Below are 16,188 nucleotides of genomic sequence, written 5' to 3'. Positions count from 1 at the left end.
AAAATGATGCGAATAAAAGTTGTTCCTCAAAAAACGATATACAAAAATGGTCAGATATCATTTTTTCGTAAAGTGATAAAAAAAGTTATATCGAAAAATATAAATTTTTTTCTCGAATTTCTGAAGATTTTCGCTTATAACTTTTTTATTTATAGTTCTACGACAAAACGTTACTGGACCAAAGTTGTAGAGAATTTAATTTGCAACAAAAATGTTAACAAATGTTTTTTATCAAATAAATAGTTTAAGAGATATATCGTAAAAACCATTTCAACCCCTATTTTCAAGATGGCGGCCGTGGGACAAGGGTGGCGACCCCACAAACTTGGTTTTAGCTTTACACTGACCCCCCCTACACATCAAAAAAATAAAATTGCGTCCTCTAAAAAACGCAACCCCAAATGTAACTTTTCAATGGACTAAAAACATTTCTAATCAGGAATGGCTGTGGTTCCAAAGTATCAAATTAAAGAGTTGTTACTGTACTCAAAATCGTTTAAAAAGTTCACATAGGTACTTAGAGAATTAATTTACAATTTTTGTCGTAATGATGCATGTAAACAATAGAAATACCAATATATTCGTGTTTTTTTCCGAGGTTTGCCTAACTTTATTCAAATTTAAAGCAATTTGTATAAACATAAAGTTTTTTTTTATTTTAATACATTTTAGCTGTACCATATGTTTCACAGTGGTAAAATTGTATTTTTATTCAGTGTCGGTATGCGTTTTATTTAATAATATCATGTTTTGTACATCTTTGACAGACTAAACAAGTGTTATTTGTAACCTTTTTTTTTAAATGGAAAAAAAAATTCATTGTTTACAGCTGCTCAGTGTTGTCAGTAGGGGATTTTATTTTTTATCAAAACAGATGGTGAATATAAATCATAACTAAAAACGTTATTATTGTAGAGGATTGTAAAACTATTTCTTGTACTCTAATACACCTAATCTTGGGCCTGAAGGGGTGATACCAGCGATTTTTTTCCTATAATTTTGTAGATATTTCACCATGCAGTTCTTCTTTCTCTTTGCCTTATCCTAATTTTTTTTATGGGAAGCCTAAGATGTACATCAAGTTCTGTCCCTGCCTGAACACGCCCGAATATTCACCTTCGGCCAAGCTCGGGTTTATTTATATATATTTACTAGCTGCCCGACCCGGCTTCGCACGGCTATACTAATGGAAAAAAATTAAGCCACATCACCCATTTACAGTAATGGTAAATAATAAAAAAATCAGTGAAAATTTATTACAATGCTGTATAATGTACCGGAGAGAAAATGAATAGCACCGATGGTTTCCCGACTCGTGCACGCAACGTACAACTGATGTACCCGTACTTCGCTACGGCAGTCTACAGGCAGATCACTCTTGCGCCGCTCATTATACATGCCCCTCCTTGTGGGTACGCCACTGCCGCGCGATGCCCGTTGCCATGGAGACGCAGAAGGCATGAACAATGCAAAATCCTGTTGCCTTGTTTTAACCACCCATGGGATCTAATTTTCGGAAAATGTCATCCTGCGTAACATAAGGAACATTACTGTGAAGTTTCAAGTCTGTAAAATATAAATACTTGAAAAAAAAAGGGTAATTTTTGATATTTAGATACCAGCTAAATTTCAACGGTGATGAGGACTGCACTAACAATCGTTGTCATAGAGACGAATGAAGCATCAACAAAGCAACAGCCGTTGCCATGGTGATTTCCTACCAAAAAATGGAAATTTTGATATATTACCCCCCCCCCCCCTCCCCCCTCCGAAACTCCCCTTGGGATCGGATTTCCGCAGAATCCGTTCTTAGTGAGCGTCTACATCACAAAATGAATAATTATGCTAAATTTCAAGTCAATTGGGTTTATAGTTTTAGAGATCTCGTGATGAGTGAGTCAGTGAGTGGTATTTCGCTTTTATAAATCGCAATAAATTAAAATTGCGACTATAATTTGAGATTTAAACTATCCTATCTCTCAAGTTGGATCGAACTGCACATGGTGTGCGAATTTTATTATAATCGGTTAAGTGGTTTAGGAGTCCATTGAGGACAAACATTGTGACACGACATTTATATATATTAAGATATTTCTCTGTTTATTTTAATGTAGCTATACTAACCTAACTAACCGTCCATAGTGTTTTAAAGTGTTTTAATGTAGCTAACCTAACCGACCACTTTTAATATTTGAATTCATTTTTCCTGCGATTATTTTTTTTTTCCTAACCTAACTAAAACTAAGTGTATTTTGGAGGGGTCCGGGTTAGGGAGGGACTTAGGTCCGTCTCAGGCCGAAGCCTATACGCCTAGTCATGCTGGGATTAGCCATGCAGGGAGAGGGTCGCATGCATCATGTGCTAGGAGGGGATTAGCCAGCCATGGCAGCGATTGGCGCCATGACTAACTCCCCTCACTCTTAAATCTAGACTATAATTAGAGATAGGTTGGGCCCAGGTAAAACCTGCATAGACACAGGGAAAACCCTGGGCACATTCATGCGAGATGCAAATTGGTATGCATTACGTGTAGGAATTTACAGGATACAGAGGATGGTCTGGATGAAGTGTTGGTCAGAGTAGAAAAGATTCTACCATGCGGGGGTTGGGCACTTGGACTCGTGGTCCGCTTTGCTTTATATCCAGGACTGGATTTAGTGACCAGGGACGCAAGCGCCCCTGGTGGTGAGTGATTACACTGACCACTCACTCCGCCGCCAGTCAGCACCTAAAAAACTAAGAAACTAAAATAAAACAAATCCCGAGGTTGGCCGAAGGTGAATATTCGGGCGTGTTCGGGCAGGGACATAACTTGATGGACATCTTAGGCTTCTCTTTTTTTATCGTTTCGATTGCCAAATGTCAAACCAGAGAGTTAGACTGATGCGTAAGCTCCAGATGACGGATAGGGCCGTCGCTATTCTGGGGAGATTCCTGCAGTGGCGGCTCTGGTCTTTGCGGGGCCCTGGACTTTTTACAACTTTTAAAGAGGCGCTCCCCTGGAAAATTTGAAAATATTAGCTCTTTCAAACAAAATTTTAAGTCAACCTGGAATTTAAATTTCAACGATGGTTGTGCTCAATTATCTTGAGAAATGTTGACATTCTTTCCTGGTAAATTATCGTCGAGTCACTTTCATAAATGCTTACGATCAAATTCCGGTGGAGTCGCGTAATTGTACGAGGCAGTAAAATATTTGGGAGTTTTTCCACTACGAAATCATGAACGGAGTTTTTGTGTTGACCAGCACTTTAATTTACGTGTCCATATTAAAAAAAAATCAGACAAATGAGTAAAATGAAAATGAAAAACATCGGCGCGGGGCCCTGGACGGTTGCGTGGCTTTCCCTCCGTGGAGCCGCCCCTGGATTTACTTCCTGAGTAAATGCTGCTCAGAAGACATTGAACAATGTGCTAGAGTAAATGTTAGTATCTTAGGAAAATCTGCCAGCCAGAAAAAGCTTCAGTAATCATTTTTTCCTAGACAGAAGGTTTTTTTTTTTGATAATGACCATAGTTTGCAACTGAAATGTTGGATGATGACGACGTCAAATGACAATATTTATAACAAAAATTAAAATCATCTGTATTCTAGACCAAGTCCAGAATAATGACTGTAAATTGAGTGAGAATGCTTACGTCAATTAGGTCTGTAAGTAAACTAAATAATTCAGCAACTTCAATATTCTGCTGACTTCATCTTTGTTAGCAAACCATCAGTTGCATGTTTACAGTAAACATTTTATCTGTGATGGTTTTCTGACGTTAATGACCTTTGAACTGCATGCAGCCCGTGAACCCTAGCTATCACGATGTAGTGATGCCATGTAGGTCGCATTGAAGAAGCAACTCTACTGAAAATCTCTCGGAAGATCACTTCTTAGCACAGTTGAGACTGCGACGGGCTGGAGAGACAAGACTCCATGAACAGTAAGTTTTTTTACTTAAACTATTTATTTTTATTTTTTTACAGGTTAGCTGGGACAGTACAGATTATGTAATGTGTACCTGTTAATGTGGCGACCTACTTAATTGGGGTGGTTTATACTGCGTTACAATTAGTGATGAGGTAAATCCCAATCTTCTCAAATCCAAATCTCGAATTTGAATCAATGAGAGTATTTCGAATATACCCCTCGAATCCGAATCTTAGGTGTCAAGTGTCAAATATAAAATAATGTACAGTAAATGAAAAATATTAACTATGTTGTTGAAACATTCTAACCTTTAAATGCTTGTTTTACAAGCTAAGTTTCCAGAATCAATTGTAATTTTATTTATATAATTACATCTTGAAATTACAATATTTTGGTAACAGGATAGGTATGAAGAAAGAAAATTGACCTATAAAACTTCAGATGTTATCAGTGTAGAAATATTTAATTTACTTTATTTTCTATAATATTTTTTAAAATCTTTTTCCGTGAATGTTAAATACTATTGATTTGATGGTATTTGAGGATTTGATCGGCCCATCCCTAGTGACAGTGGTTTTCGACAAGTAAATAGAGTGTTTCAACTGTCTAGCTGAAAGTGTGTTCTGAGTGAGGTAAGCAGATCACGGTTCCGAAGTGTGGCGACTGTTTCGTCACAGGAAACTGCACTATCGTCTTTGTATGCTTCTGTAATTTTTTCTCTGTTTTGTTCATCTGCTTGTTTACTCATTCTGTTGTTGCCTCAATCAATTTTTCGCTGCGGTGTAACTCGGTAGGAAGATATTGGTGCTCACACTTATGTCATTCCCCCAACCCAAAAAACCTTTTTTTTTTTAAATACTTCAAATATTTTACACTGAAAACTGAAGTTAATGTTTGTTTGTATCTCTATATTTTTGGTTGCCCCTTTTAACTCAATCACTCAACCCGAAATTAAGTCAGGTCTATGCACCTGTTCCAGCGGAATATTGTCTTGGTATTCATTTGTATGTTTTGACACCATCCTGTTCTTATTGGCTCGTTTCCTGTGTTTGTGTAATTATTTTTATATCAAATTGTGGGCTCCACAATGGTGTATGGTTAAAAAAAATTTTAAAATCTTTAAATTTAATGTTACCTACTTGTACTTACTATGTTGCATTAATTGTTCAGAGAAAAATTTACGCCACATTAAATTGAAGCATCGCGACCAAAACCAGGACATACTAGCTAGCTATTTCCCCTCATGCGATCAGAATTTTCGTAACGCTAAAAAATTGTTGCCCCGTCAGCAAAGACGTTTCATTTCAAAATGTGTGTTTTTACTGTCTTACAAAGTAAATGTAATTAGTGATGTAATTAAAAGTTAGGGCTATAAATTTCAGTTAGACACTACGCTTGGGTTAGATATAATACCAGAGGTAATTCTGGACAGTATGGGCTTACCTGTAAGAATTGAACTTACCAACAAAATTATTTTTTGTGCACTTACTGTTTAATATTGTCACGTGTACCTAGCCGGTGCCACCGCCATTTCTGTCACGATCCACCTTCAGAGGGGGGGGGGCGAGAATCGTAGCTCTTTACATAGAAACAACTCGCTTGGCATCAACTAGTCTTAACTTCATAAAATACTTTACTGTACCTAGGATCATAGGTTCGTCATCCCGTACAGGATGTCTGGTGAGAGCTGAACTAAGGAGATTTTGCAAAATAACATAATACTTAATTAAAATTATTTTATTCTTAAAGTCAAATACTCAACATCATTTTAAAGAACATTTAAATAGCGGGATTACAATTTAAAACAATAATCTCTTTACTTCCTTAACGATTGAACGACCTTACAAGAGAGAGAATGAGAGAACTTCACTAAACACTTCCCTAGTCCTTCCGAATACCTCAAATCATAATTAATACTTAAAATTAAAACAAAGATAAGTCCATACTCACATTTTCCGAAAAGCCTTTCTTGATCGATTACTTTAAAAAAATAACGTAGGGGCCTCTCCTGCCCTTGAAATCCCGAACGAACATTACATTTTAAAAACTATGACGCGTGACCCCTGACGAGGGCCATAGCCTCCGCCCGAAAGCTTGAAGATGACTACATTATGACCTAACTTAAATTAAACGACTCGTGGCCTCTGGCGTCGGCCATAGCTTCCGCCCGAAAGCTTGAATTCCTACATCACGAACGAACTAACAACTCGTGACCACAGGTGAGACGCATAGCCTCCGCCTGAGTGAGCCTGAATTCCTACATCACGAACGAACTAACAACTCGTGACCACAGGTGAGACGCATAGCCTCCGCCTGAGTGAGCCTGAATTCCTACATCACGAACGAACTAACAACTCGTGACCACAGGTGAGACGCATAGCCTCCGCCTGAGTGAGCCTGAATTCCTACATCACGAACGAACTAACAACTCGTGACCACAGGTGAGACGCATAGCCTCCGCCTGAGTGAGCTCCGAGTCACCACTCACTTGCGCTTAAATTCGCGCGCCCTGCCGCGCCTACCATAACAAAAGCTCGTTATTGAAGTCAAATTTACTAAACAACTAACTAGAACATCTGGGAAGACTACCCCCCCCTCTACCCCGATGTGCAGGCCACACCGCGCGGCTTGTTACGACAGCGCGCCCCAGTAACTGCGGCCCGTGGCTGCGCCAGCGCGCGGCCAAACAAACAAACAAAATTCTGCAAGCCCGCAGCGCGCCGCGCCGGCCCCGTGCCCCAATTACATGGTCACGCCACTTGCGCTGACGAGTGAACAGAGCAGCCAGCCCAGAGTCCCGTCAGTAAAGTCCCTAAATTTGATTTCAACAACCCTGCAAAATTTCAACCCGCGACATAACCCTCCCCTCACAGAGCTCGAGCCCCATCGAGCTACCTCAACATTACAAATTGTCTTTTTCCATTAAACCATAACTATAAATTCCTCATTTCACAAAAATAATAATTTTCTTAGTTCCTTGCTGTCTGAACATACATCTAGATTCTGCATAAGATTTATTTTAAAACAACAAGTATTCATAAAATTAAATGTAAAACTTTTATCTGGTTTGTTCTCACAGGAACCTTCAGAGGCTCGAGTTCTCAATTCAAAAAAAATTGTTCTGTTAGTGAAGCTCTCTTTACAAATTAAATTACTGTTCTTAGTTTCTCAGTATTCGTTAAACAATGTGCAAATTCTTGATAATTATTATTTTTTTTTCCAGTTTCCGTTTGTCACAATACTTCTTTTGTTCTTAAAAAAAATTAAGTGTCCTTACAAAATTATCAGTGTTTCAAATTAATTAAACTCTTATCTCGTGAAGGTTGGTGCAACTCCTTGAAGTCAGTGTTGTCGAGAAGAGTAGCTCCCTGGGCTGGCCATCAGCAAACACCACTCAACTCCAACAGCTACTGGACTGGCTTCCAGGGCAGCTCACAACTTCTCCCCACATCTGCTTCGGAGTTGTGCCATCCTCATCACGAACAGATTACAATTCTGAAACATCATCAACAGGCATTACCATCACGCCTGACAAATACAAAACTAACTACTAAACTGCAATCGATGGGCAAGGATGCAAACACACAAAAAAATAAAATTAATTAATTCAACTGCTAACATAAAGTATCCCACCCTTAGCATAATCTAATCAGGCAAATAATTTGATAGGAAAAACTTAAGGAAGGGAAACATGACCTCCAATGATTTTCCCTAACTCTTGAGTCTTGATCTTCTCTATACAGCAAATAGTCCCCACGAAGTAACTGGGTTGAAGGTCAGTTCACATGACCCACCCATAACCTCTTCTACTCTTCTTTTCTTCTGGGGGCAACCACAATGCCCACCAATCTCTCTCCATGGTGCCGAACCAGCTATCCCATGAGAGTAAACAACGTAGTCAATAGAAGCGCAGAGGGGAAACACCAATCTCTGGCTTGTCGAGTCATAAAACTGCTTTATCTTCTTCTTCTTCTGAGTAAAAATATCTGACTAACCTTGCTTCTATTCTTCCAAACAGTAAAAGTTCATCAGGTATCTTCATGAAAGAAACATTCTAACTAATAATTCTTCATTTTTCTTCTTCTTTATTTCTGTTAGTTGTAATAGAAGGCCATGTTAGGGAGGTTATAGGGAAAAAGAGTGGCCAATTCCCACCCCATCACCCACCTAGATCATGACTAATTAACTTTTAAACTTTCTATTTCAAACAAATAAAAAAAAACATTTTTTTTTATTCAAACTTTTAAACTATAATTACTTTTACTTCATAACCTCAAAAGCTAATCAATAATTCTAAATGAAATTGTGATTTACTGCATCCTTGTTCCATCCGATCTGTTTGTTTATAACCTTTCTTGTAAAGTATAAAATTTTCAAACATTACTAATTCAAAAAAAAATTAAATTCTGGTGTCCTTTGAGTTACAATTAACTTTACTATTTCTTAGCTTGAAATAATTTAAGTTTTCAGAACTATTTCATTGTCTAATTCACAACACTTAAAAATCAACTCAAAACAACAAATCATCAAAATCAATAAGATCATCTGACCTACCTATCAGTACTGTGAACTTGAACTGTTCGTACACATTTATAATAAGCTATTGTATTTAAATTCCAACCTAAATAAGGTTTAAAAAAAACTACTAATCCCTCTGTAAATTAAGAAAATTAACTTTAAAAATTAAACTTAAGGTATTAGTTCTTTTTGACAGCTACCACAACTCACTAGTTCCATTACATTACTATAACCTAAAAAGTTCTGTAAATAATGTTTATAACAAAAAAAAACTCCAGTTACTGTCTTCCATAAAAAAATAAAACTTTACATAACCTTATTAATCTCCACTTGTAAGTCCATGGCTGCCAGCTTTCTCTTCTCTTGTATCTTCAGTCTTGGCTCTTGTTTCAGTGATCTTGTATCTTGTCTCTCGAACTCTTGTCATCTTGTAAACTGGACTGCTGCTCAGCTCATCTTAAGGAATCTGTAACAGTTTCAAAAATACATGTTAATTTAAATTACATAATTCCTGTTCTTTGGTCCTAAAAAAAAATTGTATTATTAGTACACATTACCCTGAAACAACATTATTATTCATTGTTTATTACTTAAAAAAAATGCTTTACCATAAAATCCTTTTTTGTTCTTTTCATTAGGCCTATTTATTTTCCTTCTTCTTAATTAAATTCTGCTTCAAATGTTAATCCTAACTTAAGACCTACCATCTATTTATTATTCATTACCTACATTATTTATGTTACCCTAAAATTCCCATAAGTTTCTAATACTTCCTATCAAAGACATTCTCTCTAAAAAAAATTTACTTGTGACTCTTAACTTAACAAACTTAAAAAAAACTTTTACACTAGACTTAACTTATTATTCATTCTTAGTTACTAAATTTCTATATGTAAACTTTAGTACTTACAAACAAAAACTGCCTATTTCTCTCTACCTCTTAATCTCTTTCAATTATTACAATAATAATGTTACCTTGCATCTTTAAACTTTCTTCTTTTCAATTAAATTAGACATCTCATAACAATAAAAATTCTGCCTATACTCTTCTTATGGGTGTCCAACCCAACAACAAAATTTCAAATTCTCAAGTTTCCTTATATTTAAATTATGCAATACAAATAACCTCTGTGGTGCCTGTACCCTTTTAGGCCTACCACCTTCTCCTCTCACAGCATGACAACTCTTATTCCTCGGGGTCTGTATTCACTGTTCCAAATCAAATATCTCAAAAAAAATTAAAAACAAATTTATTATTTTAAGAAAACAAAAATTTACATTGAATTTACTATGGAGCCTGGAAATCTTAATGTCTCACAGCAGCTAACATGACTAAATCCCATGGAACCCCAGGTTTACATAACCTGTGCCCAAAAATTTAAGCATACCAGGCTTTCTCTGCACTGGTTTTACAGCATCACACACTATTTAGGGCCCCTGATCTGCCATCAGTCCCAAGGAGTTTTCCCACAACCCCTCTCTACACAAGCGCCTACCGCATTCCTCTCAATTGGCTATCGGTTTTACGGCATTCTTTTGGGATCCGACCATCAAGTTAGGGCTAATCGAACACTAAACCTCCATACTTCCAAACTAATGTAAATCAATTAAATTTTCTCTGTAATTTCTTAAAATCCAAATAAAAATTATTCAAACATGCCCAAGAAACTTTCAAAAAAAAAAATTCATAATCTTATCTTCAAACCCTTAAAATAAAAATAAATAGATTACTCTGTTTTCTCCTTAATAACTGTAAACTGTCAACAAATATTATGTCGTAAATTTAACTATGCTTACTGACTCTTAATCAAAAAATCTCATTTGTCCTAATTAATAAACAACCGATTTCCTTAAAATCTCACTGTATCTCTCACACTCAAACTCCACTGGCTGAATATCTCAATAAATTCAAAAACAATTATCTAAACTCTTAAAGAAATTCCTCCCCAATTATTCAAATTACTTCACATTATTTTATTTCATTACTTAAAACACCTTACTCAAAAAAATTAATTAATTCCCTTCCATTATTATTTGACCAGAAAAACTTTCTCATTAATTAATTTATTAAAATTCAATTTCACATTAGGCAAGTACACTAACTCTCTACAGCAATGTTTCTCATTTCCCTCCTTCCTAACTGAATCCAATCTTACTTAACCTCCAGGGAATTTACCTCACAAAATAACCAAAAATTTCACTGTAGTGCCTATCTGCTATAGGCCCACTACACAGGGGGCTCTAACCCCACCAACAAACTTCATTGAAATGGTACCCTATCCCATACAGGATAGCCACTTCGGTACTACCATGGGGAACTCCTGCCCCAAACTACTCACAACTCTCAGGATTCTCCTGACCCTTAATTCCGTAGTCAGCCCATCTCCTATGGTCTGCGCTACAATTCCCTTTCTTCCCAGGGACACAACGCCTCACCTTAGGGTCCCTCGCCCTAATGAAAACATTAATTTTGTCTCTCTGTTCTTTTGGAGTAAATTCCCTCTACACACAAAATCTAGCCTTCCCAGTTTTCTCAATGCTTATCGATTTTATAGTGTACCTCCTTAATAATGTTTACAAATCCCAAAAAAATATTTTTAAAACCGAGGTAGAATTTAACTAACAAAAACATAAACAACTTACAACGAAACACTTCTAGCCTATACATCATACACTTCTTAAAATAAATTACTTACATACTGAAAGTTCCTCTTCTTCTAAAACACACTTAAATTTAAATTTATTTAACCAATAGTCTATTTTCTTATCGCTAAGTTACCGTACAGCTGATCAAAACAAGGTCACGGCCTGTCCACGTCTCCGTATGAGCCCGTGACGTCACCGAATTCCATCAGGTGCGCCAACCCTCGTTTGCGGTTCCTCCGTTCTCCGCTAGGTCTCAGCACCTCCCCGTCACGTGTTCACTCTGCCACGTCCACTGACGTGTCGTTCTGAAACAACTCTCAACATTTTTCTAATTAAAACAAAACATCACTATAAATTCTATAACTCTCTTTTACATAAACTCTCGTTTTCTCTTTAATTCCTTTCTAACGTTTATCCTTCCCTCGACTGATTTAATTCGTACGTCTCGTCTCCTACGCGCACGAAAACAAAACAAACTTCTCTTGAAAATAATTCCTATTTACGACAAAAAACTTTATTTTAAATTATAATTCTCTTAACCTACAATCTTAAAATGAACTTCAATTAAATTAAACCACTTGCATTATCTCTAATAAGCATTTAACTTATAACGTATTCTCCTCACGTAATAATCCCCGATATAAATCTACAATAAATTCAACGACTTAAAACAACTTATCACTATAAACTTTATCCTTACAAGTATCCTCAAATAAACATCTGTTACGTCAAAAAAAAAATCTCAAAGACTTCCTCCACTATAGACTAAAATTCCGTAATCCTCTCCTCAAGTAAACTCTTAATAACCTGCTATCAGAAGCTGAAACTAACTTAATAATAAACATAAAAATCTACCTCTCTCTCTCTCCAGAAATAGAACCTATCCGGCGAACTCTACCATTTCTTTCACGTGCACCTACCCGGCGCCTCCACCATTTCTGTCACGTGTACCTAGCCGGTGCCACCGCCATTTCTGTCACGATCCACCTTCAGAGGGGGGGGGGCGAGAATCGTAGCTCTTTACATAGAAACAACTCGCTTGGCATCAACTAGTCTTAACTTCATAAAATACTTTACTGTACCTAGGATCATAGGTTCGTCATCCCGTACAGGATGTCTGGTGAGAGCTGAACTAAGGAGATTTTGCAAAATAACATAATACTTAATTAAAATTATTTTATTCTTAAAGTCAAATACTCAACATCATTTTAAAGAACATTTAAATAGCGGGATTACAATTTAAAACAATAATCTCTTTACTTCCTTAACGATTGAACGACCTTACAAGAGAGAGAATGAGAGAACTTCACTAAACACTTCCCTAGTCCTTCCGAATACCTCAAATCATAATTAATACTTAAAATTAAAACAAAGATAAGTCCATACTCACATTTTCCGAAAAGCCTTTCTTGATCGATTACTTTAAAAAAATAACGTAGGGGCCTCTCCTGCCCTTGAAATCCCGAACGAACATTACATTTTAAAAACTATGACGCGTGACCCCTGACGAGGGCCATAGCCTCCGCCCGAAAGCTTGAAGATGACTACATTATGACCTAACTTAAATTAAACGACTCGTGGCCTCTGGCGTCGGCCATAGCTTCCGCCCGAAAGCTTGAATTCCTACATCACGAACGAACTAACAACTCGTGACCACAGGTGAGACGCATAGCCTCCGCCTGAGTGAGCCTGAATTCCTACATCACGAACGAACTAACAACTCGTGACCACAGGTGAGACGCATAGCCTCCGCCTGAGTGAGCCTGAATTCCTACATCACGAACGAACTAACAACTCGTGACCACAGGTGAGACGCATAGCCTCCGCCTGAGTGAGCCTGAATTCCTACATCACGAACGAACTAACAACTCGTGACCACAGGTGAGACGCATAGCCTCCGCCTGAGTGAGCTCCGAGTCACCACTCACTTGCGCTTAAATTCGCGCGCCCTGCCGCGCCTACCATAACAAAAGCTCGTTATTGAAGTCAAATTTACTAAACAACTAACTAGAACATCTGGGAAGACTACCCCCCCCTCTACCCCGATGTGCAGGCCACACCGCGCGGCTTGTTACGACAGCGCGCCCCAGTAACTGCGGCCCGTGGCTGCGCCAGCGCGCGGCCAAACAAACAAACAAAATTCTGCAAGCCCGCAGCGCGCCGCGCCGGCCCCGTGCCCCAATTACATGGTCACGCCACTTGCGCTGACGAGTGAACAGAGCAGCCAGCCCAGAGTCCCGTCAGTAAAGTCCCTAAATTTGATTTCAACAACCCTGCAAAATTTCAACCCGCGACAATATTGTTATTTTATTGAGGTATTTTGTAATTGTAATGAAGGTGATGAAGTAAAGGGGTCCTTAGAAACGCCTTTTTCTCTGTTTTTGCAAGAAAGTATAAACCATGCTTTATGGTAAGATTTTAAAAGTCATGTCAAATACATAGTAACGTTCGTCATTTGGTGGCCCAGCCAGGACACTATGTGTCTACTCTGAATGAAGTCAGTGCTAATTACGCGCTGCAACTTTATTTCTCTTTCATATTATAAATAGTTCTCTAAATTGAAAGAGTCAATTTCTTTAATTTTTAGGAAATTTTAAAATTTCAAAAGACTTACATAACTTTCACTTACAGAATGTATAATTATGCCATTAAGTAGTCAGTAGCTTAAACTGTAAATGTGGATGGTTCCAATCATTTACTTGATATGTTCAACTAAACTTGTAGGTATCTAGGTCTCCGAAATTTGTCAAGTAGGACAAATACCTGCAAAAAAAAAATAGTTTTTTTTTGTTTGATTTCATGAAAATTACATCACTTGGAAAGTCAAGAAGTAAATATTAAATAATCATGTGGATGTGGCCCTTGTACAAAGATCCAAGGGGTAACCATGCATGCATTACCACCATTTCCTCTGTGTTTTAGTTGTTGCGATATGGCGATGTTTGGGTAGGAAGTGACTTCTAATCAGTGCCTATACACCCCCCCCCCCCCCAATGATGATGGTGCATTCTCCACCCCTATCCCCTATCTAGGACTTTGAATTTGATAGTGTCAACCAGGTGGATTGGGGGTCCTGACACAGGAAATAATTTTTTGAAAATTTGTTTATCAAAATCGTATTTGAATGTAAATATAACATTAAAATATTAAGCAAAATATTACACTTTAGGGGAAATTGTCAAGTGATAATTTTTTTTTAGATTTTGTGTTAGATAATTTTTTTACTATCCCCCTCCCTCCTCCCAGCAGTTTCCTGAATGACGCCCCTGCGGGCAGCCACGTCACGGCTTGCCGTCTGCTGGCGAATCCCAGCTCCCTGCGCGAACCCCCCGCGGCTACTACACGACCCGGCACCCGGCGAGTCTGCGGTGACCCCCCCTGTGCTGGCCGCCGCGCCGGCCGTTCCGAGAACCCTGACGTCACCTGCGCACCGGCTGTGCGCGTGCGGTTGCGAACGAGCGGGCAAACCGCCGCGCCGTCTAATTATTGCCTCGTTCCCCCTTCATCGTCGTCCTTTACGTCAGCCAAGGCCGCCTCGCCTCGTGACGTCAGCGCCGATCGCAAGTCGCGAGCGATCGGATAAAGTTTCTTTTTTTTTTTTTTTGACGTGACAACGTCTAATAAATCGATGAACGCCGGCTGCACGCACGAAAAAGTGTCCCGTTACGCACATTGTTCCGTTACGCGGTGTCCCGTTACGCTCATTGTACGCTCGCGTCGCATCTATCTCTTCCACTCGATTGGAACAACCATCGATTTGACTTTTTCGAGGCACATTAAACTTGAAACACTCCCATTCGTTTCCTACTTTTCCTATCATCGTTCTATCGTTAACAGAATAACACAGATTGGAAGAAGTTAAATAGCAAACATGTATAAAAGTTATAGTTAAAATAATCTCTTCGTTAAAGTAATAAACATATTTGAATTAATGAGTGCAAATAAAAGTAAATTTATCAATTAAATTGTAGATTTCATTTCACTCCTTCTTTGTATCCGTACAAAATAGTGATAATTCAATAAAAATGATTAAATGTTATTCATAAAAGTATGCAATCATTTCATCAATGTTTTGTTATGACGTCACGTTAAACTATCGTCCGTAAACCGACTTTACAGACAACCAATTTTTTTTATATACATAACTTACATGAGCTGATAAATCGGAATGCACTGTGCAGTGGTGCCTACAGGAATTTTTTTCGGGAAGTATTTTGAAAAAAATATATATATAGTACGGATTTGTGTAGTTATTCAAAAACGTATGTTAACGTGTGGGTTTTAACATGTTTTACTTCTTGTATAGTTTTTATTTTATTTTCAGGTGTTATAACAGTCTCACCTTACATCGCCCGAAATAGCATATTGACTACATGCTTTTCCTCCCATAACTTCAAGGGGGTTCTCTTCAGTGGCGTAGCCAGGATTTGTGTATGGGGGGTGTTAAGAAGCATGACCCCCCGTATTAAAGCGGGGGGTCCGGGGGTCCTCCCCCGGGAAAATTTGGATTTTAAGGTGTAAAATAGTGCTATTTTAGCAGTTTTCGGTAATTAAATTTAAATATTGTAATGGTAAAAATTTTATTAATTTTAATATGAATATTGTTCAGTGATGAATAAGAAATTAATTAAAGATTTGGTGCTAGCGGGGGGGGGGGGTTGAACCCCTAACCCCCCACCCCTGGCTACGCCCCTGGTTCTCTTGCGCCCGCCACTGGCACAGTGCGTATCGTATTGTGAACTCCAGCGAACGACACTGGATTGCATCGACTGCGAAGCTTGTTCCACGAACAGAAAGTTTCAGCGACTCTCGCAGCGTAGGTGCAAAAGACAAAACTGAATATAATATGTGACAATTTTTGAATTGAAACTTCTTTGGGCGCGTAGGGAGTAAAATTTAAAGGCTGAATTTTAGTTCAACGTTTTCGTGAAACATTCTTGTGAAACGATTTCTGACGCTTGTATAATCGTTTTCATTCTTTTGTTTGACAGGTTGGTTGTCACGAATTATTATTTGATTAACTAAATCCAACACATAATAATTACTAGCCAACGAGTGTGTAAATATGTTAAGTCCAACTAGGAATATGCTAGTTAAAAAAAAGTTT

The 16,188-nt window shown here is 38.0% G+C and overlaps 1 protein-coding gene and 1 long non-coding RNA gene across 2 annotated transcripts in view; one reads left to right on the top strand and one right to left on the bottom strand.

Annotated features, from left to right (window-relative positions):
• The first annotated feature begins 3,850 nt into the window (after positions 1 to 3,850).
• LOC134533144 (peroxidase-like) overlaps positions 3,851 to 16,188 on the top strand; it is a 110,302-nt gene continuing 97,964 nt past the window's right edge. The window contains exon 1 of the mRNA XM_063370454.1: positions 3,851 to 3,930. Coding sequence (XP_063226524.1) covers positions 3,924 to 3,930 — 7 coding nt within the window. The 5' untranslated portion in view covers positions 3,851 to 3,923. The remainder of the gene's footprint in view (positions 3,931 to 16,188) is intronic.
• LOC134533145 (uncharacterized) lies at positions 5,415 to 12,845 on the bottom strand. The gene is made up of 3 exons (XR_010075253.1): positions 12,033 to 12,845; positions 11,132 to 11,997; positions 5,415 to 8,901 (listed from the first exon to the last, which is right to left on the bottom strand). It is a non-coding gene; the product is annotated as an uncharacterized LOC134533145 (long non-coding RNA).

This window comes from Bacillus rossius, chromosome 6 (assembly GCF_032445375.1).
Source record: "Bacillus rossius redtenbacheri isolate Brsri chromosome 6, Brsri_v3, whole genome shotgun sequence".
Taxonomy (NCBI): domain Eukaryota; kingdom Metazoa; phylum Arthropoda; class Insecta; order Phasmatodea; family Bacillidae; genus Bacillus; species Bacillus rossius.
Note: the sequence above shows the minus strand (reverse complement) of the source record. Positions and strands in the feature narration are given on the sequence as shown.